The 27,836-nt window shown below is 38.3% G+C and overlaps 1 protein-coding gene across 2 annotated transcripts in view; it reads right to left on the bottom strand.

The window, feature by feature from the left end:
• SLC2A13 (solute carrier family 2 member 13) overlaps positions 1–27,836 on the bottom strand; it is a 152,953-nt gene that overhangs the window by 92,995 nt on the left and 32,122 nt on the right. For both annotated transcript variants that reach the window (XM_062018738.1, XM_062018728.1), the window contains exon 3: positions 24,402–24,610. In XM_062018738.1, coding sequence (XP_061874722.1) covers positions 24,402–24,610 — 209 coding nt within the window. The remainder of the gene's footprint in view (positions 1–24,401; positions 24,611–27,836) is intronic.

Consider the following 27,836-nt stretch of genomic DNA (forward strand, 5'->3'; position numbering starts at 1 on the left):
ACTGCCAAAGCAGTAAAGTTGACCCTACAAGTGCATTCTCAGGGCTTTACTTCCCACATAAGCAGGCAAGACTGTCCCTCACACCATCCTGCTGCTGTCACCCACCAAGTACTGCAGGGCTTAGTGCTATGCTACCACAGACTTCCAAGGAAATATCAAGCACAGGGTGTTGGTATAGAACACAATCGTTTCTCTACTGGAAGATCATATAGATAGGCATGGTTTTGATTCACTTACATACTATTTTGAAGGAATGGAAGCTTCCAAGTTGAGTTGGAAGCTTGAACATGAATTGTTACCTGAAATGTTCAGAAGCACATGTCAACATGATGTTGAACATGACACAAGACAAACTTCACACAGCAATTCACAACAACCTGATGGAACTATGTGCTCTGCAACTAGTGGCTATGGAACAGCATTTTGGTTTCCCCAAGAGCTCTTGGTTTTCCTAGATTTAAGGGCTCAAAATATCACTAGTGTAGTTGGAATTTCAGGCAGGCTTCCTGGCTTCAGAGTAAACTGCAGTTTTCCTACCTATGATCAGCCAGAAAGACTGTGGCACAGAGAAGGGGCAGAATTTTACCCAGATGTGCACACCCTCTCTAACACACAGGATCTACTTTTCCAGGATGTTTAACTACTTTCCAGAGGTAAAACATCTTGTTATGAAAAACAGATGTTTCAAAGAGAAGCGCTGAAGAGAACAGAAATAGTATAAAATCCTAGCAAATATTTCTTTAAGAACAAAAAAAAAAGGAGGGGGCAGTTACTCCACTTAAAATTTTCAGGCTGCAGAGACTGAGAAACCTGAAGGCATCTGCAAAATTGCTTCATACAATCATAGGTTACAATACATTGGTTGGCATTAGATTGGGTCGGGAAACAACGGAAGTTAATTTTCAGTGTCCAATATAAGACACATCTGCATCTTTATATGGATACCAGGAAAACATTCTCATGTTTCTCAGAGCATCATTGCCCAACTGCGCCTTCTGTCAGCTGTCATCAACCTATTAAGCAGGATGAAAGGAAGAATTCTTGGGCAGGAAGTCTGGGAGAAACTTGTAAAAAAAGACAGAGGGAGAGCAAAGCTGAAAGCAAGCTGCAGTGTTTGGACCACTTACATTTCAGGGTGGACTTCCAAATATCTCCCATTCGCTGGCCTTGTATTTGCTGGCTTTCTCTCAGCTGTCACAGACACTGAGATAAATGGCTGTGAAGTTTATCTCAGATGCTAATTCAGTTCCATTCTCCACCTATATACACATATACGTGCTCTGCACCAAAACAGCTAGGATGAAGACACAGCAGACAAGCATGGAAGAAGGTGGAAAGTCGGGGTAAGAATGACTTGCCTGACTAGAACATGTGGGAAAGAAAATAGCAGATATAAAATTTAGAAGTTACAGAACTTGTAAAATTTATAAAATATATAAAACTTCTAAATTTAAAAGTTTATAGAGTTTACAACACAGAAATGATATCACTTTTGATGAGCTCACATGCTCAGGCTGACTTTGGGAAACCAAAGTTTTCCATTTTGGACAGCACTTGGGTAACGTACTAGAACATGATGGTTTTTTGTAGAAACAAAAGATAGATAGATAAGGAAAAACAAAGTATGCCTCCAGTCATAAACTGATTTCTGCAAGTGTTTTGCCATAGGTAATTATCAGCTTACAAATGTATTCAGGAATTGTCACTCAAGTAGCTAAGATGCATCTAAAGGCAATGGTGAATATTAAAGATTAAGTATATTAAAGCTTGCAGAGTAACACTGAGACGCAGTAGCTGTCTGACTTGATCTCTGCATCTGAAATACTAAAACACAAAAGAATGCTCTGAATCACCAAAAATTCCCCAACTGTAGGTTCTTAGTGCAATACACTGAGTACTAGTTACCAGAAAAGCATGGTAACTTTGAAATCAACTCTACCACAAAGAAACGTAGTTTCCTTAAGGACACAAAATACTATGAAGTCCTTGCTTCCTTGAAGAAGTGTTAAGTTTGGCTGGAGCAAGGGGGTGGATGTATATAACCTCTCTCCCCTAATTATCTTTAGGTTTAACAATATGCCCATATACTAAGTTTTACAATGTATTTTAATGTGGAAGTTCACTCATTTGTAGAGAAAATAAACTTTCCTGGTCCATACACAGTTTAGGAAGCAGTGTGACAATGCGCATCTCGGCAAGTAAGGTACTGCAGTAGGTGAGGTCACCAGGTCAAAATCACTTGAAGCTGGGGTCCCTAGATGCACACCATTGTAGGTATTATGTCAGACTAGATTTAGCCCAGTTCCCTAGGCAGAACATTGGCAGGTGCAGGCTTCTAGAAGCTGCCCTGAGATCCTGTTATTGACTTGAACCTTCACATCTCCAAAAGTGCCTGAGTACGCTGAATGTATCATCCCTGGTGAGAACCAGTGGTTTAATTTCCCCTGAAAGAAGTTACTCCATGGGCACTGACACTACTTTGTGATCTGAACAAATGGCACGTGGGGGTGACCATGGGACATGAGAAGAGGCTCACTGCAGTTACACTGCTGTTCAGAGCCAAAATGCTAATGCAGATGCTGTCAATGCATCTCTTAACAGCTGACAGCAAGTCATAAAATCACACTAGGAAAAAAGCAATATGAGCTGCTCCTATGAACTATGAGGTTTTATTTTAAGTTAATGTAGAAGAAATACAGGATAAAATTATTTCAGTATTTTGTAACTCTAGCACAATGCATCCAACCATGCAGCAGCTCTCTAGGGGTTTGATTTTTATTGTTTTCCCCATCTTTTTGTTTTCGCCTCCTCACTATTAGTTTTGCAAGTTCAGTCTAAAACCTGAGAGTCACTTCAGGTCCTTTACCATTATTTTTGACACCTTTTGACAAGAAACAGAAAATTATTTTTTTCCTGCAGAATAATTTTTTTCCTCAACAGAACTGTCAGGCCCTGTTCCCTCCAGTGGAGCTGTACATCTTTTTAACTAGACAAGCTTAGTAAACAATGATAAAAATCATGGAGGCTGTGGGTGAGCAGGGGAAAAATGCCAGTTCTGAGGGCTGGCTAAATGCCCTGTTCTTTCAACCTGGATTTTCATGACAACCAACATACAAGGAAAAAAAAAATCTATAATTTTAGAACAGATTTGTCATAAGATTAAATAAATTAGCTTTTACTTTTTAAAAATCAGTTTAAATAAGTATTTATTACATTGTTACTGAAAGTTGTTGGAAACTACAGGCATGGTTTCAATCCAAACAGAAATCAAATTTTGTCCACTAGGAACAAATTTAGTAACTAATTCCTAGTGTCCACTAGGAACACATTATTGTTACTAAGTCAGTAGCTTAGTAATGTAAACACTGAAGAGATTAATTTAGCTATGTTACTGCTATTTGTCTCCTTACCTCCAACTTCAGGGAAGGCCACTAATTTAGGCAGATTTTTAAATTTAGTAGCTCTGGATACAAGCCTTCATGTAAAATACAAATTCCTTTCTGCTGTTCAAGCATGACACTAGCTTCTCTTTAGACCAACTTTCACACACCTTCTAACCATTTAAATGCCAGTCTCAAGGCAAGTGGCCCATCCTCACAGTCACCTGCAGCATCCCAGTTCACCTCGTCCTTCCTAGCCTCACCCCTCAGACATTAGTGACCACTCTGCAGCAGCAGCTGCTGAGGTCTCTGCATCTGTGCATCTCACACTTCCCTCACCAGTCAGTGCCGGTTGCTTAGAAACACCACCAGAAAAGGGATTTTGTATTGGTTTTAGATAATGATGAGCTCAACTGATAGCAGCTGACTGAAGATAACATTTTTAAAGTTTCTCCATATTTCAAACCAACCTTTGAGGTATTAAGAAAAAAAACTCAACACATTTACAGAAGCTGAGCAAGAGCCAGGACTGAATTAGGACAAAGGAAAGTAGAAACATGTAGATGTGAGTCTAGTTCTAATTCACTGAAAGAAGAAAAAAAACACCAACGAAACACACTAAACTTCAAGAGGTCATTTTGAAGAAAACAATTTACTGCAGTCAGATGAGAAGACTTTGGAGAAAATGTTTACTTGTGCTGCAAAAATACAACCAATCTTTTTCACATTGAGTCAAAGCACATCTGGGCATTTACAGCTGGCCCTTCCAGGTGTGTTGCAGACCTCTGACAAGGAATACTGGCTTTTTCACTTCCAGTCCAGATGTGAGAGTGTCAGCCAGCAGCTGTTTCTGCTTCACTCTATATACTATGGGCAGCAGTTGGCTGACAAAGATGATCTAGGTGACAGTGAAACTCGGGTGACTGAGTGAGCATTTTGCAGGAACACTACAAACTACATTCTGCATGTTTAGAATAACATATGGAAATAGAAGTGGTCCAATATCACTTATCATTACAAAAAAGCACACAAGTGTCCCATGAGAAATACTGAGGCTAGGCTATAACTCACCACCTACAACGGACAGTGAAGATGTTGAGACCCAGGAACATTTCTACCAGCAAGAAACACCTATAATTCAAAAAAACAACGGCTTCTACAAAAGGAGCTGGGGAGGCAGCAGTCTGTGGGAGAGGAACCAATAGAGAGGGATGAATCCACACACATACCAGCAAATGATATCAGCATATGTTGCCCTTACTTGTAAAGGACACAAAGAGGTAGATTTGTCTCCAGCACCCAGAAGCTTTGCAGCTGAGTCAGGCAACTGCTCTTCCTTCTGTGCTCTCTCCAGATAGCCTGCAGCAAGAGTGTATCCTGTGCCACTACAAAGCCAAGTATTTACCTCAAAAATACCCAGTGACTCTCTGCCACATAGCTCACTCGTGCTCAAATTTTCCACCAGTATCCACAGCTGGTGGATACACAGCTGATACCACCACAGCTACAGAGAAATAGCATTTAATGGAGGAAGGGCAAGCCTCCGAAGATGTGAGATGATGTTATTTATATGAGAAGACAGGCTGACCATTTTTTACTTTGATTCTTCCAGATAATTCACTCTGTTAAACTAACCCATAAGCATAAGTCTAGAAAAACATTAATGTCATCCCACTGTGGTATAAAACAAAAATCCAGATTTTAAAAAAGAGACTTTCCTCAGTAAAGGAGAGCAACTCAGTTCTGTGATTGAGAAGAGCAGTATTTCACGTCACCATTCATGTCTGATAGATGGTACTGCAATGACATTGATTTAAAACAGAAGGCTTTTCTATTCTCACTGGACAGAGACAATGATCAGAAATGTCACCTACGTGACACTCTTCTTCCCAGGCCTCAGGTACAGAGAAGCCTCAAAAGCAGACAATGTGACATAACAATAGCAAAAACATATAGTTCTGTAGAAAATAGACATCGACATTTAAATAACCATTTCAGACTACCAGTATGCAAAATGAGTGCCAGCATGCCTTTTCCTCTGTGCAAGCTGACACTGTATGATCCTGACTCTTCAGCCCATAAGCTCCACCAAGATATACTGCTATAGGAGAACAATCCCAACACAGCGCTTGTCCAATTGCATCACATAAACCAGGTCTTTTAACACCCTTCCGAGTAGCACACATCCAAATGTGAGGTATTTGCTTTATAATCTCCAAGTTCATCAATTACACTAACTCCCTGGGATATTATGTCACAAAGACCAACTGGAAAGACTGTATAGACTGTAAATGTAAATTTTAAACAAGTCTTTACACTAAAAATGATTTAATTTATTCCCATCTCAAGCACAGTGATACAGATCTAACATCTGTGTCTCCAACATCTTCCCTTATTTTACAAGAATGGAAATAAATATTTAAGAAGGTAATAAACACATCAATCTCTCACTGAAACAGTGATTTGGGCTTTTCACATTTGCTTTATGTTGGAAGGCAAATCTCAAAGATATGCAGATAGTAAAGAGCAGAAAACCAAAATGAATTATAACAAGACAACAGCTTTTCGGTTAATAAGAGAACAAGTGTGTGTTTATTTTTGTTGGCTCTTGCTTTCTCAAAGAGCACCACCATGATAACAGCAGTGTGGCATCAGAGAGAAAAATTGAGTGAATAGCGTAAGACTTTTCAGAATGAACTATACAAACAATTCAGTTGCCTCTTAAAGTCCGCTTCATATTTTATATACAAAAATACAGGAAAAAAATCCACAGACTATATTTTAAAAGAATTTCTCTAACATTAGTGGACATATCTAGTTTCAAGAATTGCAGAACACACGAACCAACTAAAAGCTATAAGACAAGTATTCACCAGAGCTCATCATTTAGGCGGGGTGTACATCAAACATGCATCAGGGATTAATTTGTGACTTGTGTTTTGACTACAAAGGTTTTCATACAAATATATGTTTCACCTTGGAACCAGTCAAGATGTAATGCACATGGATTTGCTGTCTGCATCTGTCTTTGGGGATGCACTGACCTAGTTAGCTACCTACTGAAATTTTTGGCTATCATTTCTAAAGTCTTTTGTGTTGCTTAGCATTAATTTTTAAAGAGACTTACTATGTCTGTGCATGGCAGCTCAGCTCACATAAGGAGAGCACAGGAGCACCCTTCATTGATGGCTTTGGGTTTCCAAAACAATTGAGAAAAGCATTACAGCACCCTAAACTTGAGAGATCACAAGTCAAGCACCATGCTTCAAATAGAACAGTATTGTCAGTTGAGGTAGATGTCAGTGACAGGTCCTATCTCACTATCAAAGTGTTCAGACTTGTGTGAGGCTACAGAGAAATCCTCTTCATAGGCATCTAGAATCCCAGCACAAGTCAGTGATATTTTATTCTTGTTTTACCTGTGTGGAAATTACTGAGAACAACCTCCAAACAAGGATATACAAGAGAATATCACCCCAAATGAAGCAGGACTACATTCAAAGGCCAAGGTGCTTAAGCCATGGAATAACAGCCTGCACACTTGCTTGGTTTAGTAGCACTCACTCCAATACATTTGACACAAGTGTCAGTACCAAGCCAGCTTTGTCAGCATCCATGCTTGGAGCTTCTGAAGAGCTTCCATCCCCAGCTGGCACAAATTCTCAGCCCTCCTCTCAAGGCGGATATACACACTCATGTACTTTAGCATAAAATTTTGATGATGGTCTAGTATTGCCAGGGTAGCTGTGGGAGCTGAGTCACATTACAAGCCTCATGTAGCCCTTGGAAATTTCCTTTGGTGCAAAGTCTGTGTCTATTCTCTCTCTGTAAAGTGGGATTAGTAGGACCTCATAGCATTGAGGATTCTGAAAATATTAATTATTCAGAGTCAAGAATCAGAGCTGCATACTTACTATATGGAGGCATTTCTTAAACAGGTTTCAAAACAACAAATATCTGTCCTGACAAAGGCTGAAGAACTTTGTTAACAGAAGGTAAATTCTACATAAAAGAAAAAAAACCAAAACCCAACCAGTTTAAACCCCTTCAAATTAATTGCTTTAAATTTTTCAAACATCTAGTGCTACCTTAAAAAGACCCCACATCTAAACACATATGAAGTGGGTTTGTGCAGCCAGGTTTTGGTAGTGGGAAGGCTACAAGGATGGCTTCTTTAAACAAAGAGCCTCTGGAAGCTTCTCCTGTAGGGCACAAGGCCAGTGACAATGAACTTTAGGATGGATCAGATGCTAACCAAGGCTGAGACAATTAGTGGCTACGATAAAGCTTCTGTGAATAAAACATATTGGAGAAGGGGAAGTTTCTATGCAGTTGTTAAACTGCAGCAGCGGTAGAAAGCAGTGAGAATGTGAGAACACCATCTCTGCATACACCAAGGTCACCGGGAAGCAGAGACCCACACACAGCCCATGGAGGACCCCACGATGGAGCAGGTGGATGCCTGAAGGAGGCTGTGACTCTGTGGGAAGCTCACCCTGGAGCAAGTTCCTGATAGTACTTGAGAACCCATGGAGACGGGAGCACATGCTAGACCAGGTTTGCTGACACGACTTGTGACCCCATGGGGGACCCATGCTAGAGCAGTCTGTTCTTTCTGTTTCTTCTGTGGATGACGCATGTTGGGGCACTTTGTGAAGGACTACACCCCCCTGAGAAGGACCCATGCTGGAGCAGTTCATAAAGAATTGTCTCCCATGGGAGGGACCCCACACTGTAGCAGTGGGAAATGTGAGGAGGCCTCTGCCTGAGATGAAGCAGCGGTAAAGTCCATCTGTAATGAACTGACAATAACCCCCATCCCCCTGTGCTGCTGGGGGACAGAAGAAGAGTCCCAGGAAGGAGGGGTGGAGGGAGGTGTTTTAAGATTTGGGTTTTATTTCTCATTTCCCTACCCTGTTTTGATAGTTCATTAAGAAATCGAACAATTTCTCCCCAAGTTGAGTCTGTTTTGTCCAAGACACTGGTTGCTGAGTGATCTCCCTGTTCTCATCTTGACTCACAAACCTTTCACTATATTTCTCTCTCCCCCATCCAGTTTAGGAGGGGGAATGACGGAACAATTTTGGTGTGCATCTGGCACCCAGCCAGGGCTAAACTACCACACACGTAAATCGGCTCCAGTTACTGAACCCTTCATCAGACAACACTCAGATTTAATAAAAATAAAATTACAATATTAAAGCCATCACTTATGTTCCACACCATAGTTAATCTGTGGTTAAAGCTTAGGCATGCATAACATATTAACAGTGTGTTTGTGAAGAACTGACAATTTCATGGATGATGAAACTAAAACCACCGCAAACTGGAAGAGGACTTGGGTAAAATATCATATATGCTCAGGCTCTTCTAACTCTTGATAGGTGCTATAGTCAAAGCATATAATATCTCGAGTCTGTTCTCAGTTCTACCAGAAATCAAATCATACTGCCCCAGTTATGCTTTCTGTAAAAACAGCAGGTTGACCTTGATCTCTTATCAATGAAGCTGTATAAGGGTCACTACCCTACAGGCTATCCAGCACATACAATCTTAGTAGTAAAAAAAGAGTTATAAGAGGAACTGAAGTCTTTATTTCCAGCTTATTTTATACACCCCTACCCAAACCACTTCAAATAGAGGAAAACTGGAGAAAGTGGCTTGCTTGAGCTTTTAAGGAGTTTTGCTCCATGCTGTGCTTCCCAACAGTTCATGAACACTGCAATTTTTTACAGTTCAACAATAAATGCTTTTTTAAAAAAGAGAAGAGAAGGCAAAATTTTCTTGTTTTCAGGATCACCACTAGCCCACACTTACAAGTTACTTTACCAAGCACATAAGAAGCTTGTTGATGTATTGTCACAGGAGTGAGTCACTGACTGTAGCAATAGATGTTCTTGCACGTTTTTACTAAGAAATGTAACAACAAGAAAAAATATGTACAGTCCTTACAGGCTGCACCAACTTTTCTCTACATTCACAGAAAAGTGAATTACTGAAAAACTCCATACAGACTTTCCCTAAAGACAATAAGAGTCTGCACTACATAGAGAATAATTTAGTTAGCTAGCAGAAGACCTTTAAGATCATCAAGTCCAGCTGTTAAACCAGCACTGTCAAGTCCACCAAGACATGTCCCTACATGCCCTAACTACACATCTTTTTAACACTTCCAGGTATGGTGACTCAACCACTTCCCTGAGCAGTCTGTTGCAATGCTTGACACCCAAGAAAAAATTTTCTTAATATCAAATCTAAACCTCCTCTGGTTCAACTTGAAGCCATTTCCTCTTGTCCTATCAATTGTTTCTTGGAAGAAGGAACACCACTCACCTCACTACAACCTCTTTCAGGTAGTTGCAGAGAGAAATAAGATCTCCCCTCAGTCTCTTCTTCTCCCAACCCCTCAGCCACTCCTCATAAGACCTGTTCTGCAGACTCTTCACCAGCTTTGTTGCCCTTCTCTGGACACAATCCACTATCTCAACGCCCCCAAGGCCCAAAACTGAACACAGCACTCAAGGTGCAGCCTCACCAGTTACAAGTGCAGGGAGATGACCATTTCCCTGGTCCTGCTGGCCACACCATTTCTGATACAAGCCAGGATGCCATTGACTTTCTCAGCCACCTGGGCACACTGCTGGCTCATGTTCAGCCGGCTGTCCATTAACATCCCCCAGGTCCTTTTCTGTCAGATAGCTTTCCAGACACTGCCCAAGCCTGTATCATTGCATGGGGTTGTTGTGACCCAAGGACTGGACCTGGCACTTGGCCTTGTTGAATATCATACAATTGGCCCCAGTCCATCACTCCATCCTGTCCAGATCTCTCTGAAGAGCCTTCCTGCCCTCAAACAGATCAGCATTCACACCCACCTTGGTGCAAATTGACTGAGGATGCACTTGGTCCCCTCATCCAGCTCATAGATAAAGAATAAAATAGAACTGGTCTCAGCACTGAGCCCTGACGAACACTACTAGTGACTGGCTGCCAACTGGATTTAACTCCACTCCCCACCACTCTCTGGGCTCATCGATTCAGACAGAATAGACAATTTCTGCAGAAGAATGGTGTGCTAAACAGTGTAAAGTCTTTATTAAAGTCCAAATAGACAACATCCACAGTCTTTCCCTCATCCACTAAACAGGTCACCTTGTCATAGAAGGATATCAGGTTAGTCAGGCAGGACCTGCCTTTCATAAAACCATGGTGGCTGGGCCTGATACCTGGTTGTCCCATACATATCATGGGCCAACACTCAAGATGATCTGCTATCAAGATAGTCATAACCCTTCACGAAAATCACTTCCAAAAATTTTTTCCAACAGAACAAGTACATTTAAAACCTTCTGGAACTAATTTAACTGTTAAATCCAAGTTTATTCTACAGGTACAGTTTGTACAAAATACATTACTGTATCTCAGGTCGAAAGGCAACTTATATAGTAAAAACAGTTTATGCATCATTCAAGGTTTATATTCTCAGTGGAACTCAAATTGCAGACAATACTTCATAGATATTTCAACTATTATAAGCCGTTGCAAAAAATTCTGAATAATACTACTGTGCTCATCACTATAGCAACAAAATACTACATCTTGGAGTATGATATCATATCGGATTTACATAAAATCGGTTAGTAGTTTTCATTGGTCATGTCTTAGAATTAGAACTCGTAAATTTTATCTAATGTAACACTAACATCTCAGTATTATTATTGCAAAATTTAAGCAAAAATTATGGCTAATATTAATATCAGCATAAAACAATATTTAAATTTGCAAATACATTAAAAGGGTGCATAAGGGAAAGTTTATCACCAAATAAAACTAGTATGTTCAAGAATCACCATAGGAGGGAAAAAGGATTGTTTGAAATTATCCAAGTAATAATAAAAGAAAACTGCTTTGAAACTGTTGAGCTAAAATTGAAGACAGCTCTTCAGACTCATGAAGTTCCAAATTACAAGGTGGGAAAAGGCACATACCAGATTTTGCAAGCTTGGTCCTCTCTACTGGAGTTACGGAAGAAAAGAAGTTTACAGCAGAGCAGAAGCGTACAAGCTTATTAAAACTACATTTCAAAATAACTCTCAGTAGATCCTGAAAACCATTTTCAGCTGATAAGAAAAAAAAAATATGAACTCAAAGCATATTAGAAGCTCCTATTTTAAGGTATTTTTGTGATGCATTATCTCCCAACATACCCATTATATAAACTGCACTGTCAAGTAAAACACAGTTGCATTCATGAAAGATCTTTGAATGTTTTCTAGAATTCATATTTTTAAGGGATCTGTCTGCACCTGAACAGAGAATATTTTGACCTCCATCAGTCATATTTTGTCAAAGACAGCACTATACAGACCAGCTGATATTTTCTATCTGGAGTCAGGCTCACACAGTACAACAGACAACCGGCTGCAGATGGCAGGGAATGTTCCTTGGATGAGAACAGAAAGCTAAACTGAGTGATGACTTCTCAAGTTTGTAAAACAAATAATTTGTCTGAAAATCCCTAAACAATAATAATAATAAAACCTAACTCCTTTGTAATGCTGCTGGGTCACGATGGAGTTGATTTAAATACAGACTAAATTAAGCTACATTGCAAAATATGTCTTTGTTTGTTTCAAGAATTTACATCTAATAAAGCATGTCAAGAAATATTTAAAATCAAAACATCATAATTATGCAGCCTTTGAGTACATATATTACTTCTAGGCTTACAACATTATTCATTAACCATATTTTGGTATATTTATACACAAATTGATTTCATATACAACTGGGCAGTTTATCCCTAATGAAGCATTCAACACCAACAGCTACATTGGCTCCTGGCTGCTCAGTTACTCAAAGCCCTTTCTTTAGGTCTTAACTCTTCCCATCAGTTTGGAACTAGAGCATTCAACTCCACCATCTCAGCACTACAAGCAGGAATTAGCTGGCGCAGAGCATGTGTCTTTTCATATTTCACTCACTGTCTTTGACATTGAATAAATACTGATTATCCAAACTTCTACAGACAACCAAGTGAGCGTTTACTGCTATGAATGAAATGTGTGTTCATAGGTAATACCAGATTCTCTGCAAATTCAAGTTGATATTTTCCTATCAAATATTTTCTGGTTATAATCGTAGGAAAATCCTCACTGTTGTTGCAAAAGAAGATTTCATGAAATGTGACACTAAGATCAACTGAAAGATCTAGTTTCGGTCTTGGATTGGCACATGTTCCCATTCAGCCAAATGAACATAAACATCTATAAATATTTCAGGTACGTGTCAAGCTCTGTCTCTGTCAGGGTATGGCACAACTCAAAGTGTATCTGTGACCAAAAAGATATTATTTGGTTTTTATGTGTGCAGGCATTATGCTTAAATAATAGCAAGTTCTGGCTGGAAAACATTATCTTACATATGAAATAGGTTGCCCATATTGTTGCCTTAAAAAAACCCAAAACCCTACAGATATTAAATCCTGGAGATCCCTATAATCTATCCTACTGATTTTGGGAAGATTTGGAGATCAAAAATTAAACAACTTGAAGCATACCAAGTAAGACAGATGGGGGCAGGATGATTAATTTGAGGCCACTAACTCACAAATAGGTGGTATTTGGGTATTCTATAGTTGATCGTTCTTCTGTGAATGTGCTTTGAACGATGTGAAGTTCTGAACAATTCAATCTAGAGATTAAATGGTGTCTCAGACCTCTTCCATTGTTATACTGCACAGTAATTAGAGTAGGATAAACACGTCTCACTATATTCAACCCTATTTATTTGCAATCTGTTATCCCCTACCTACCCCACCAATGTGGCGTTCTTTGGTAAACATTGCATTAATTTATCTTCCGTTGTAAGACTCTTACTCCTCTTGTCTCTGAGTATTACTAAAAATAATCATCACTTAACAAAACACTGAAATTTGAAGTCCCAACAAAACATGAAAAATGCAAAGGCAATACAAATCACCAGTAATGTTTAAATCTACTTCATCATAACAAAAGAGCTGTATAGTATTTATATGCAGACTCCTGTTTTTGCTACATGGTGAAGAGCGAGGAGAAATTAAAAGAGGGAAAAACAAGGTTTGGAAAGAGTTTACAATTAATTTTTTTAAATTCAGTATGAGGTAATATATATGGATTTTTCTTAAGCAAAGATATTTTTTTTCCTCTGGCTATGAAATGAACTATCCTGCAACTGCCACCTTTATTTTAGACTAGCAAGAGTCAGAACCACCTACATTTTAAATTTGCTTTATTGCCATAGAAACGTATGTTTGCTTTAACTAAAAAGGAAGTCTCCTGGCTCACAGCCAATCGTCCACTTTCTATATCATTCACTGCAGAAGATATTAGAATTTATTCATTTATATGTTCATATTTGCACTCTTAAGTGAGCTACATCCACCTCATCTACAAGGAAAATCACATGTGTTTTCTGTTAAGATATTTATACAACATTCATATTTAAATGAAAAGAAACTAACACAGCCTATATAATCACAGGATAGAATTGCTTTATAGTTATTTATGCTCTTAATCCATTTTATTAAATATTTGTAATTAAACCTTTCCATGTTCAATAAGTCAAAGCACATCAAAGAAAATGGTATTTTTATTCTCCTTATAAAAAAACACTACATAAATTGACCACTACTGAAACACTGGAGTGATCCTTTCGTTACAGGAAAAAGACATTTAACAGAATAGTGGTTTCCTGTGGGGGAAAAAAAAATACTGCTAAATACTGACAAATGGCTTTTGGTGGAGGAATTGTTGTTTTTTTTCTTTCTTTGTTGAAGGAAGTTGTTGGTTTTTTTCAGCAAAATGGAAACCTGAAAACAGAAATGGAGAGGGACCAGTCTTACTGTTTACTTTAAAAATTTATTATTTTATTAACTGACCCTAGGGCTTTATTTATACAGCTATTTTTATGACATGATTGAAATGTTGTTTAGTATTTTTGAAAGGTACAATTTTCAGAGAGTTTATACAAAAAATTTCAAGTTTGCAATGCGTTTGTTACAGTTCCACATGGCAAAATTGCAAAGCACTTTAACACTTTCAAAAAAAATGTGTCTAAAGAAATGGCAGTTTCCCCACAGCTAACTGTCAAGCAGAAATGAAGTCTAAATTAATTAGATAAATTAGTCATTGGGAATTATTCATGCAGTTATCTCACGCACACACACACACATGCTTCAACAATATATAAACCTCTAATCTACATGGACATTTTCCAGAAGACCAGTAATTTTAGAATACAAAATAGTGTAACAAACTTCCTAGAAAGTACTTCATTTACAGAAACACCACACAAAGTGTAAGCTCATTCATTCAGATGCTAAAAGAAAAAGGTGGTGCTAACCTTTCCTACTCTGGAGTGAAACAACAGAATGAGGAAGCTCTTTCCTAAAGGTCTGGCTCTATAGCAAGGCTACCACACTGCTACACAGTTTTTGAGCATCACTATGGTTTAGGTGATGTCATCTAAAAACACATCCAAAAGGAAAGCAGAATTCTAACCTTTTGCTGACCAAAAATTTTTGAATCAAACACAATTCTGAACTGGCTCACCAGTAAAAATTGTAAAAATTACCATCAAGCAGAACTGACAGAGAAAGTTTCCTATCTCCTGGATAAAAACATTAGATCTAAATACATATTCTGGCCAAATAGTCAATGTGGAAATATTACACCATGTTTCATTTATTTTCAAAGTGAAGAAATCCCAACAATTTGCTTGCTTAGCACAGGGAAAGCTCAAGAATACTTGTGTAAGGGAGCATTCAAAATGGATAATTTGAGAGTCACAACAGCAACATGCCACGAAGCAAACCACATTAAAGTACTCCTTTTTTAATTAGTTTTTTTTTCAAATCCATCTTCAAACAAAACACAATCCATACATGTCAGCAAGCCAATTGTGACAGGCTTCCCACTGTCTGATAAGATTTACTGAAATGCCTGGTGCATGAATATCAGAAGGCATGCAAGGATAGTTGCTTATTCTGAACCAAACCCTTCAAGCTGCTAGAAAAGTAAAGTGTCTTTGTAGTAGGTTAGTGCAGCCAGGTTTTGGTAGCAAGGGGCTACAGGGGTGGCTTCTTAAAAAAAAAAAAAAAAAAGGAGCTGTTGGAAGCTTCCCCTTATCTGATAGGGCCAGTGCCAGTAAATTTTAAGATGGACCCACAGCTGAACAAGACTGAGCCAATTAGTGATTGAGGTAACGCCTCTGTGAATAACATATTTGAGAAGGGGAAGAGGTTGCTGTGCAGTTGCTGAACTGCAGCAGCAACAGGGAGTGACAATGTGAAAACATCTCTGCAGACACCAAGGTCAGTGGAGAAGGAGAGGGATGAGGTGCCCAAGCACTGGAAGAGATATTCCCCTGCAGCCCATGGTGCAACCACCGGGGAGGCCCTGCCCCTGCATCCACGGGAGACAAGGGGGAGCAAAGACACACCTGCAGCCTGGGAAGGAATCCCATGCTGGAGCAGGTGGATGCCTGAAGGAGGCTGCGACCCTGTGGGAAACCCATGCTGGATCAAGTTCCTGGCAGGACCTGAGAACCCATGGAGAGGGGAACACATGCTGGACCAGGTTTCCTGACAGGACTTGTGATCCTGTTGGGGACCTACACAGTAGCGATCTGTACCTGAAGGACTGTTTCCCTTGCAGATGAGACCCACATTGGGGCAGTTTGTGAGGAGCTGTACCTGTACCCAGTGGAAAGGCCTCATGTTGGAGAACTTCATGAAGGGCCATCTCCTGTGGCAGGGATCCCATACTAGCAGTGGGAAGTGTGAGGAGTCCTCTCTCTGAGAGGACGCAGCAGCAAAGTCCATCAGTGATGAACTGACTGTAACCCTCATTCCCTGTCCCCCTCATCACTGGAAGGAGAAGGTAGCATCTCGGGAAGAAGGGAGAGGTGGGGGAGGTGTCTTAGGATTCAGGTTTTATTTCTCATTTCCCTACTCTGTTTTGATTACTAATAAAATCAAACCCATTCTCTGCAAGTTGAGCTTGTTTTACCCATGACGATAACTGCTGAGTGATCTCCCCATCCTTGTCTCTACTTGTGAGCACTTTGTTATATTTTTTTCTCCTTGTCTAGCTGAGGAGGAGGAGTGATAGAATGACTTGGTGGGCACCTGGCACCCAGCCAAGGCTAAACCACCACAGAAGAGATCAAAAACCCCCAAAGCTGTTATTTTAAAAGACAAGAGAAAAAGTTGGACAAAAGTCAGGCAGACAATATCTTGATGAAAGTCTCTAGAAAAAATAAAGCCTGACTAGACTGCAGGAGCAGAACATGGTCTTCTTATTCAAAAGAAGTGCAAACACCATTTGAACTCCTTTTTCCTAACCATTTCTTCCTATTATAAAGGTGCTTGAATTTAAACAGGCTGTATAAACACTATATTTACCTGACCACAGAGTCAAAGAAAACCTATTGATGTTAAAGAATCCTTAACAACTGATGGGTGGACCAAGTTCTGCCCTTATGTAAAACCTGTCACATAGAAGGCTGCAGAGGAAAAGTCAGCTCTGCACTGATTGTGTTTCTTAAAACACTGCAAAGCAGTATTTAAAAAAAGCTTTTTTAATTTTAATGATTATGCTGAAAAGGCTAAAATGAGACCAATAGGCAAAGTTTGCTCAAATACTTGTCTGTGGCATTTACATATAAATAAAGCACTTAAAAACCTTACATCCATTTCAGTTTCCACTCATCTTCACAAAGTCAGAGAGCAAAGAAGCTGCAAGATTATCTCTAACTTTTGCCACAGAACCTGCTATAAGAGCTAAATAATGAATCCTATTACTAAGCTTAGCAAAGTGCTATAATTATTCCTCAGCAGCATAAACAAAAAAAAAAAACCCAAGTCCATTAATATTTTCACACAACATTGTATATTTTGTCTGAAATCTTGCTGCATGTAAACAGGCAGCTCAAGCGGAGCATTAAGCTTAGAATTCTGTATTCAATGCTAATGCTGGATCCAGCAGGGAAACAAATGAAGAACCAGGTCATGTTATTGTTTTTTTTTTTTTAATTAACCAAGCTCTTGAATACCATTAGCAGCTCTAAAGGTACCATAATGTTATTACTTCTTAAGAATATACATAAATATAAAAAGTTGGACTAACTTGTTTAATTACAAAAACACAAGTACTTTCGGTGTTAAAAGGACAAGATACTTTTCTATAAATTTGACATGCTGTAGCCAACCCTTACAGATAACAAATATGAAACAGAGAATAAGAACATCTGAACAACTAGCCAAAAATACTTGTATTTGGCTATTCATATTAAGAAAGAAAAATAAACTATTCCAGTTAAATATGCAGGGTTGGGGGGTATGGGGGTTTCTTTGGTTTTTAAGAACAAGTTACAAATTCCTATTTCCTTGGACACTGCTGAAACAAAACATGCTATCCTTATTCACAGTCTCTCCTTTGGTCAGTTTTTACCTTACAAGAACCACAGTCTCTTATGAAAGGATGTCAGTCTTGTTCTTTTTTTTTTTTTTTCCCCACTCTAAAACATGTTTTCACAAAAAAAAAGATACCTGTTTCTAAAAAAAACCCATAGGGAGGAGCTGAATGTTCAGGGATGAACTAGTATTGGAGCAGAACTCAAAACTGTTCCCACCCATGTAGTCCTACAAGCAAGCCCTGATGAAGAGCGGCTGAATGTCAGCAAATTCAGCTTCAATCCGTGAATAACATCATTTGGCTTAAAACAAAATCATTACATTCAAATTTATTTTTTAACTGATAAGAGATGAAGTCTTTTTAATTCTCTTCTATTTTCTAGGCTTCAGAAGCTGTGAACTAATGCAAAGCTAATAACACTGTCAACAGAAAGCTAATTTTACTTCCAGAAACTTCAAAGTGAATCTTAAGTTGGTAAAAGAAACAAAACCAAACTCAGCCCTCTTGCCTCACAGTGCTTCCCTATACTTACATGAAGTTTTAGAGAGCTTTGGTTTCTCTTGCCCTTTAGGACTACCACACACAAAACTTGTCTGGACTTCGGGCAAATAAGAGTTTGCTCCAAAACATACATCTGAAGCAGTCTACCTGAAAGAATCTGATCTTCAGACAGGTAATTAACCACCATTTCCAGATAAACATTCAATTTATGCCAGCACGTTGAAAACCAAGGTGACAGATTAAAGGATTGGTTTTGGTCATAAGCCACTGAAGCAAAGCCAACTTGAAACTCCCTGCCAGGTAAACACGCTAACATGCTATAGACATTCCCAAACTCATGGTTACAAGCACAAACTGAAGGTATAAGCAAAGCTCTAAAATACTGCAACAAACTATTACTTTTGAAACATGACAGTCATATCTATACATAGCAGAAAAATAATAATGTTCTTTCTACACTATATTTCTCAAAGGTCATATCTGCAAGAATAAGTCAGCCTTTTAAAAAAAATTAAGGGTAAAAGGAGAACCAAAAATCTTATCATCTCTCTTTATCAATGTTTAATACAGTAATTCATACTTTCAATATTCCTTGCCAAGTTTTGTAGAAGGCCTTTTCTTGTTATCTGATCATATACTGAACTGAGTTAGCATACTTTCTCAAGACCAAATGTCTCCACATTTTTTTTGCCTACATTGCATGAATTTTAAATTATACAGAGGAATGCTTTTTTTTTTAAATATGTTCAACTCAAAACAAATTCCCATACAGACATATACAGGAAGGGGTTTTCTGTACTTCAGGGAACAGACAAAGAAATAATTCTACATGTCAAATGGTTAAAATACAAGAATGAAATCAAGGCATTCCTTTGAGGTACCTCTTGCTTTGGCCACTTTTCCCAGAGAAAAAAAAAATTCTAAGGCAAAGCCCACCTGGAACTGACTCTGGCATTTGGCATAGTCACAAGCAAGATTATCAGCTGACATGACTACCAGCCATACCGGATTGGGAATTTTCTTCAACAAATCCTTAGCTCAAGTCTTTTGTTTCCTTTTGCCTCAAAGACTTTCATCTAATTTCATGGTTACAGGTAACAACAACCACCTAATATCATAAAAGAAGAATTAGCTTCAAATAAAGATTGGAGTTCCTGGAAATGGAAATGTTCTGCACAGTCTTACCAGTGCACCACAGTATTGCCAAGTTTCATTAAATAAGATTCCAGCCCATGTCCAATAATAACAATGTCTAAATCTTTTTCAGCACCAGACACATTGGCCATTGGCCTAGGATAAAAAATTACTCCCAGAAGTAAGGGGAGAATTATGATTAACAATGGGAAGACTGCAAATAGCCAGAATCTCCCTAGGAAGATCCATGTCAAATGGTTCCAGCCAAAGCCATAGTCAAGAATACTAACATGTTACAGTATTATTTAAGGTGCAAGAAATATAGTGGAACTAGGAAGGACTGAGGATACCAATCTCCTGCCTGATAATATTCTAGTCGACAGCTAACTGGACAAAGTTATGAGCTGAAATCTAATGGTAATGAGGTTATTTTACCTTCATGTCGTAACACATTTATCGCCAACATGGAAGTACAAAACCTGCAAAAGGAGACTGACTCACTGATCCAATAGCAAACCAAATAAAGAAGTAAAATGGATCAAGCCTACAGGAGTTTGAGTGACATGAATGTGTTTTTCTTGGCCTCAAAAAAAAAGCAAGGGCAGTACATAAAAATGTATTAAAAATAATGAAAACACAAGAAAATGTCTTTTCTAGCAGGACCCATTCCATAACATCTGGTATAGACACTGAATGGTAGGTTAAATAATATTACAGTGTAATGATCAATTTTCCAAATTGCTCAGTGAATTTCACAGAAGCAGCATGGTTCCATGCACCACCAAGCCCCAGCAGTTTTACACAGCCAGAATTACTGAGCATAACGTGTGCCAAAAAAAAGAAGACATCTTCATGATTAGAAGTTGACATATATACATGGATAAAAACAGATAATTAAATGCAAAGGTCCACAGGCATAGCAGATAAGGTCAAGAGTCTCAACTCTAGTTCACAAATTAAGAGAAATGTGGGATAAATAGGGCTGAGGGAATTATACCACCCTTCTAGCATAGTTATGAACCATGGTTACACATCTTTCAGCTACACAAAAATAAGTGTCTGGTCTTAATGCAAATAATGTTCATTCAATCAAAATACCAGGTTAGTACTATACTCATCACTGCTGATATCACACAAAATACCATTCATCCTGGCACATCACAGCTCAGTAATGCTACCAGAGGGGCAGAGAAAACACCATGCAGTTTGCAGATGCTTTCACCAAGAAAAACAGTACAAAGCAATATTTTTCTATGATTTGCTTTGAACATTGGAGTGCTGTCAAACAAAGGAAATTATGATCTATTTAAAAATGTCTCACTTGGACTATATAACGATTTCTTTCCAGTCTGAAATGACCTCTGCGCTGTCAGTCTGTAAAACCTTTGTGGTAGATAGCTTTATTTTTTATGCACTTTTTTTATGCTGCATTTAATTCACTTCCAAGTGCTTGCTCTAGAACTAGCATTACAAATCCCACACAAGTTACTTCATTTATACCTATGTATTACACCACTCTAAGTGCTTACTTGCATCACCATGATTTGACTGCCTGTTTTTAACTAACATGCAGTACAGAACCTCTGTCTGAACTGTACTAAAAACTACAATTCAGCCAGAGTATGAGCCAGATGTGTTTTCCTACAAAGAGTCACCCCAGAACACATCCCTCAGAGATGTCTCTGATCCTTCCCTTGGTCCCAAAGCCCTTCTGACCATTCTCTCCCTTTTCTCTCTCCTGAGGCTTCACAGTCTGAGTCAAGCACTGGAGGAATCTGCAAGATCCACAGCATATTTGAAGGGGAAGGTCACTTCACACCTATAAACTACTGTTTCCACAACTCTAGAGGAGCTCTCTTCTTTCTAATATTTTCCTCATTAGTTCTTCTATGCTTGATTTTCCTATTGCCAGCTCCCTTTTGCACTACAGTCCCACTTGAGAGACGGATAATGTTAACAGATGATGGTTCAATAGACTTGACCAAGATTCAACGTGTCTTGTAAGGTTACTGCAGAAAGCAGTACCCTGCCCTTCGTGTCTCAAAGTGCAGTGTTACACCACCAAAAGTCACATTGAGAGTACAGAACAGAGCATGTAGAAGCAGTATTCATGACTGCCAGAAAGTAAGTCATTTGCATAACCAGTCATGAGGAAAGTGTTACAAAAAGATAGATCCTCTTCCTGATACCCATCTGAAAATACTAAGTGGTATCAGCAGTGGTGATTTGGCTGAATGTATTGGAATAAAGGACTGTGAATCATTCACTGAACAAGTATTCCACATTGGTACAAAAGACTTCTGGAAGAGAAGTTTGTTACCGAAGGCATTTTTGTTATTTTCCAGACAGAAGCTGCTTGATGACCACGTGGAAAATGCAATGAACTTCTCTGTTTTTATGACAAAAAATAAATCTAAACTTTTAAGAAAGCTTAAACAACACAAATGAAGTTCGTTTGTGATTCGTTATTTCTGTGACAAGAATAGTTGATGAAACAGTAACAAAAGATCCTGCAGTTTTTAGTGTGAGACTGCAGAATGTGTTATGGTAACATTCTGTTGATGCTCCAAGAAACTGGCTCGTCTATCAGTTAATAAAAAAGAACATCTGTTCTTTTTTAAGAAAGGAAAAGATAAGAAAGGAAAAGGCTCTTTTAGGTAAAAGTAAGATAAATTATTTCAATTTATAAAGTTATATTTCCTTGAATGTATGTTCACTGTCTGTTTAGGGTCATTAAAGCTTTTTGTAAAACTGGAATGATGTCCAAAAAGTCTGACGGGAAATACTACAATCATTTGTCATTGCTGTTACCCAGTGGTTTAAAACCTTGTCTGCCACAGAATAGGATAAATTAATACAAAAAGTATACAACAGTATATGAAACAAAAAACCCACAAGCAACTAAAACACATGTAACAAAATGAAATGCAAAGCCCTTGCAGAAGCACACATTTAAGGCATGAAAACCTGAACACCTGGCAATGAAACCATGAACAGTAAGTTGCTCTTGCACTACACATGCCAAATTCAATACTGAGGATCCAGACAACTCCTCAAGAAATGGATGTAATTAAAATTTAACACCACTTGTAAATACCACCTGTAAATCACAGAAAGGTAACAAAAGTAACGATGTCTAAAATAACTTTCATAATAATGAAGACTTTGAGTTAAATGGGATTAAGTGCAGTTATAACCAAGTTACCATCACAAACAAGAGTGACCACAGCTGTCTAATGTCTGTTTGCTCTATATTTTTAACAAGGGGGACAGCATGTACTTGTAACTACCCTCATTTTTTTTAATGCCTTTTGTTGACAACTCTGAAGCTGAGAGGAAAATACTGATTCTCTCTATAACCAAGCTTTCCCCTAGGCTTGATTTATCTAAACTCCAAGAACACAGGATGTTTTCAGGCAAGTGTGTGAAGGAAACCAAGAGACCTGCGCATGCCAGAAACCACCTCATAATTAGTGTGCCCGTCCAAGTTATAAGTGTATACAAGACTGATTTAACAACTGACCTGGAGTCAGTCCTACTACAGTCTTGCAAAACCACATTTAGTTTACAAACAGTGAAACAGTAGCAGAAGAAAACACTTGAAAGAGAAAAACAAGGTCATACCCTATAGCCCATTGACTGAAAATAAGGGACTGGATGGATCAAAAACCAGCTCCTTTTATTTCTACAAAGCATAAAAACATTAATATTAGACAACAAGTGGTATTCCAAAGAACTGAGCAGCCCAACTCCTAATTAGGATCAAGAACCTCAGCACAAGATTCTTAAATCCAAGCTGTTCTATGAATATCCACTTCAGATTTTTTATCAAATCAGCTTTAATGAGCTTCATTTCCCACCCTCTCAACTCCCCAAAACTGGGGAAAAAAAGTATCTAAAGCACCAAAAACATAATAGAAGAAAGAAAAGCCAGCCCTGCTTCACACTAGTGATGAATATTTTGAAAATCCCTTCACTGCTGTGACAAATAACTTTTTGCAGATTTTTATTTTTTGTAAGGCTCAAAGCCAAACTCAATGAGGCAATGACATTAGGTATTATAAGATGTGGAATCTCATTTACACAGACATAACATAACTTGCATTTTTCTTTCAACCAGTTCTGACAGCTTACACTATTTTCCTACCAATGTCCAATGGAGGCAGGAAATAAGATGAGCCTTACTTAATATTCTCAGGTTAACACTTCAAGCATAAAGGAAAGAAAAAATATGTAGAGGACAAAGTCAACAGAACAGTAATCTTGCTTTATAAGTACATGCATAAAGTTTCAAGTAACTATGGTGTAAAAATACAAAAGAGTAAAGAAAAATGATTTTATTTAGATGTCTTATTCTCTTGAGGGAAGGATTTTCAGAGGTTGCCTTTACTGAAGAAGAATCTTTATATTATATACCTAGTTTTGCAAATCTTTCCAAATGTTGCTTGTCCAGAATATGGTCAAACAGGATTTGGCCTCTGGATAATGCAGGAACTTTAAACTATTTCTGACCTCTCTAGTGTCTGTTCGGCCTTCTCCACTGATGAAAGAAATCAAACTTTATTTTATCTATTTCCACTCTTCAAGATGTGCATTCTTAAACCGAGTAATTTTTCAGTGCAATTCTCACATAAGCATAGGTAGTATAAACTTAGAATCTTATATAACTTCATTTTTTCATCATTTAATAATCAGAATTTCATTTAAAACTAAGACCATAGAAATACCTGTTCATTTCTGAAGCTGCCAGTATATATTGGTATATATACACACTGGTGTATATACACACAGCAGTATATATACCTGAAACAACAGCAAAACAGTCAAGAAAAAACAAAACATCAAGTTCCCACAGACTATGACTTCAACATTTCTTCTGATTTTTATCTCCTCATTGATAGGCAGAGAGGCCAACAAGCATTCAGCATACCTGCTCCAACTTCTTTTTCTTCTTCTTCAATGTTGTTTTTGATACTGTCATACTCTTCATCAATTGCCTGGTTGCCGCGCATTTGAGACAGAATCCTCCGTGCTCTCTGAGTCTGTCCTTTCTGAATGAGCCAGCGGGGACTTTCAGGAAGAAACAGGAATCCAAGAAACTGTATAACTGCTGGAACAGCTGACAAGCCCAGCATATACCTAGAAATAAGCAAACAAATAAATAAATAGACTAATGTGCCTATAAAAACATGCTATGAGAAGACTCAGTTACAGCTACTCAAGCTGTATGATTTATTAATTAAACCGTCCTCCTCTCATACTCTTTATCAGTAGAAGTTACGCAGGCAAGAATCTTATTCTGCAAATAGTGGAGAAAACAAGACCTTCCCTTCCAGTTCCAAGAAATATAAAGGAAATATTGACTGTCACCACTGATCCCACAGCCATTGGCCCTGTGGATACTAAGTCAGGCTACATAAAAATCTTGAAACACTCCAGTAGTTTAGAAGCTGATAATCCCTTTGGTGAAGATAAAAGAATGAATAGAAAGAGAAGGGAAAGATACAGACAATCAAGAGATACTGCTGATGGCAAAAATGAGACCAAACTCTTGCTAATTGTTTTTTTTCTTAATTACCAATGAAAAACCAACCAATGAACAATGCTTCATTTGGGCAGCAATGTGTGTATACAGACATATATGACCAAGGAACACACCTCTGATATAAGGACATGCTTGGGTTACTTTTGAAAATTTGACTATAAGCAGAAACACTATAAAAAAATTAATTTCAACAGCACAGCAATTTACACCACATCATTTCTAGAGTCTGCTCTTAAATTTTCAGCCAGCTGCAATGTTAGCATTTAAATCAGAACTGCATTTTGAATGCCAAAAGGGAAGATACTATATATAGTGTTAAGGCTATAATTCTCTTCACAGAGAATTACCACTGGCTGGAGAGTTATGCTTCCAGGGATCCACATTAACACCTGTGACAACACTCACAGGTACCATGATTGACTTCAGTTAAAGCAGGGGGGAAACACTGTAGAAGACAAGAATACGTATTTAAACATAAGAAAAAACTATTTTACTGCTCAGGTGGCGGAGCCCTGGCCCAGGCTGCTCAGGGAGGGTGTGGAGTCTCCTTCCTTGGAGGTCTTCAAGACTCATCTGGACATGTTCCTATGCGACCTGGTCTAGGTGACCCTGCTTCTGCAGGGGGGTTGGACTAGATGATCTCTAAAGGTCCCTTCCAACCCCTACCATTCTATGATTCTATGATCACCAACTTTCATGGCTGGTTCTGCTCTATACACTTGACATTTTTATATTCCTTCAATAAAACACTAAGAAGAAGAACAAGAATTGCAGAAGCATGTATAATTTTGTTCTGCTTTTTAAATCTGACCTTTTCTGTTTTTGCACTTCACTGAGATTATTTTCATTTTCATTAAGGACTTTAAATGGTGCTGGTGTCACCTGTACATTATTACAGCTATCACTGATTTCACATCAGTGGCTATAATCATTACAACACCTCCAGAAACTAGCCCTCAGACTGAATACTGAGGTAGTCTGTATTCATAAAGAGGTTCACCCCTTGATATCAGTCAGGAGATTAAGGAGATCTGCTAATCTCTCCTCTCGTTCCTCTCTTCATACCCCAGGATGCATGCTTTCATACAGACAATTTAGCAGTCTCTCACCTGCATGTTTTTATATAGCACTCTAAGAAATGAGATTGCTAATAGAGTAGGAAAGAGAGCACAACCATTAACAGAAATCTTGTTTCAGGGCAATGAACCAAATGTATTTCTCAAGTCCAAATGCATTTTGGATGAAAATGGAAAAAGACTTTCTTGGAGGCATTTGCAGATTTAATAAAAAAAAAAAAACAAAAAAAACCCAAAACCAAGAGCAATACAACAGGGCAGAAAACTAGAGAATGAGGAAAAGAACGTTCAAAAGGTAATGCTAAGAGGATAGCCATCCCATGACAATGTGCTTGCAAGCCAGCCTTCTCATCCCCAAGATCAGCTCTCAAGTTCTTCCCAGAACCAGCAAAAAATTTTGAAGGTCATGCACGTAAATCTTGCACTACAATGATATCTACAAGTAAGTCTCTTACTTTCTAACACTTTGAGAATGGTATAGCTCATCATTAGTTAGAAAAAAGGCAGAAAGAAGAAAATAAATTTAAAAAGAAAGCTTGTGATCAGTTGAGTAGTCATCAGCCAACATATCTAACAAGTGTCACTAATTCACTAATTCTCTCATTCCTCATTCACTAATGTTCTCATTCATTAATGTCCTCATTTCTTCCTATGCTCTTCTCTCTCATCAAACAGCTGTATAAAGAATCACCTTTACACTTATACCATTGAAGCTCACCAAATTGTATATTCCATACCCACATTAGGGTGATATTTAGAAAGCTTTTCCATTTCAAATGAAAAGCAATACAAGCCCATAGAGATTAAACCCACAATCGCTGTATTGTGTCAAGCAAAAGCAAAAAGTTTTTAGGTTTGAATGCACCTAAATAAACAGATTCAGTCTTTCACACTCTTATTAGCTGATTTTTGCTTCTCCAAAGCCCTTCAGTCCCTTAAATGCATCAGAGCCCTCTAGAACTAAGCAGTTAGGTACCGGCAATCATCTTGGAAGGCAAAATCAATTGAGGCTCCCAAAAGCTCGATCCAGCCTGTTAAAGCTACCAGTTGGACTCTATTAGATTGTTTATCACAGGCAAGATGAAATGTACAGAAAGTGCTTGCTCACTGAAGTTAGTTTCCAATCGACATGTTTCTGGTCAAAGTTGAGTACAAGGTGCAGGCCAGAAGGAAAATGTTCAGTTAAGAACACACATTCATTCTAAGTTCAAAAGTTGTTGCAATTTTCAGATCAAGCAATTCTGATATAACCAATTTAGAGTAAAAGCAAGCAATTTTAGACATTTCATGCAGTGAGCCAACTTTCCAAAACCTAATATAGTTCTTTCCTATACAGAGTACTAGACCTTGCATTTGAACCCAGATGTCTAGCAGACCTGACAAAATCCAGCTTGAAATTTAATGTCTGCTGTAACATGTCTCCTTCTCAGACACACTGCTGCAATGCTACTAATAAGATGGCTTTAGCAGGGTTTATCAAGCCAACCTGCCATAATGGTCAGGTTAAATATTTGTTTTCTTTGATTTATTTTTAATTTAATACCCAGAATTTCGAAGAATAAGCCAAGAGAAAGTAATTGTTTTTTGTAGCACTCCAAGACTTTGCCATTCAGTCATTAAGAGCTACAATAACTGCTGTAATTCTACTTCTTATATGTCATGACTCTGGAGTGAATGTCAGTGATTTCCCTCTATGCATTTGCTGGGCATCCTTTCCAAATGGCAGACCATCAGTACTCTTCCC

The sequence above is a fragment of the Colius striatus genome, chromosome 1 (assembly GCF_028858725.1).
Source record: "Colius striatus isolate bColStr4 chromosome 1, bColStr4.1.hap1, whole genome shotgun sequence".
NCBI lineage: Eukaryota > Metazoa > Chordata > Aves > Coliiformes > Coliidae > Colius > Colius striatus.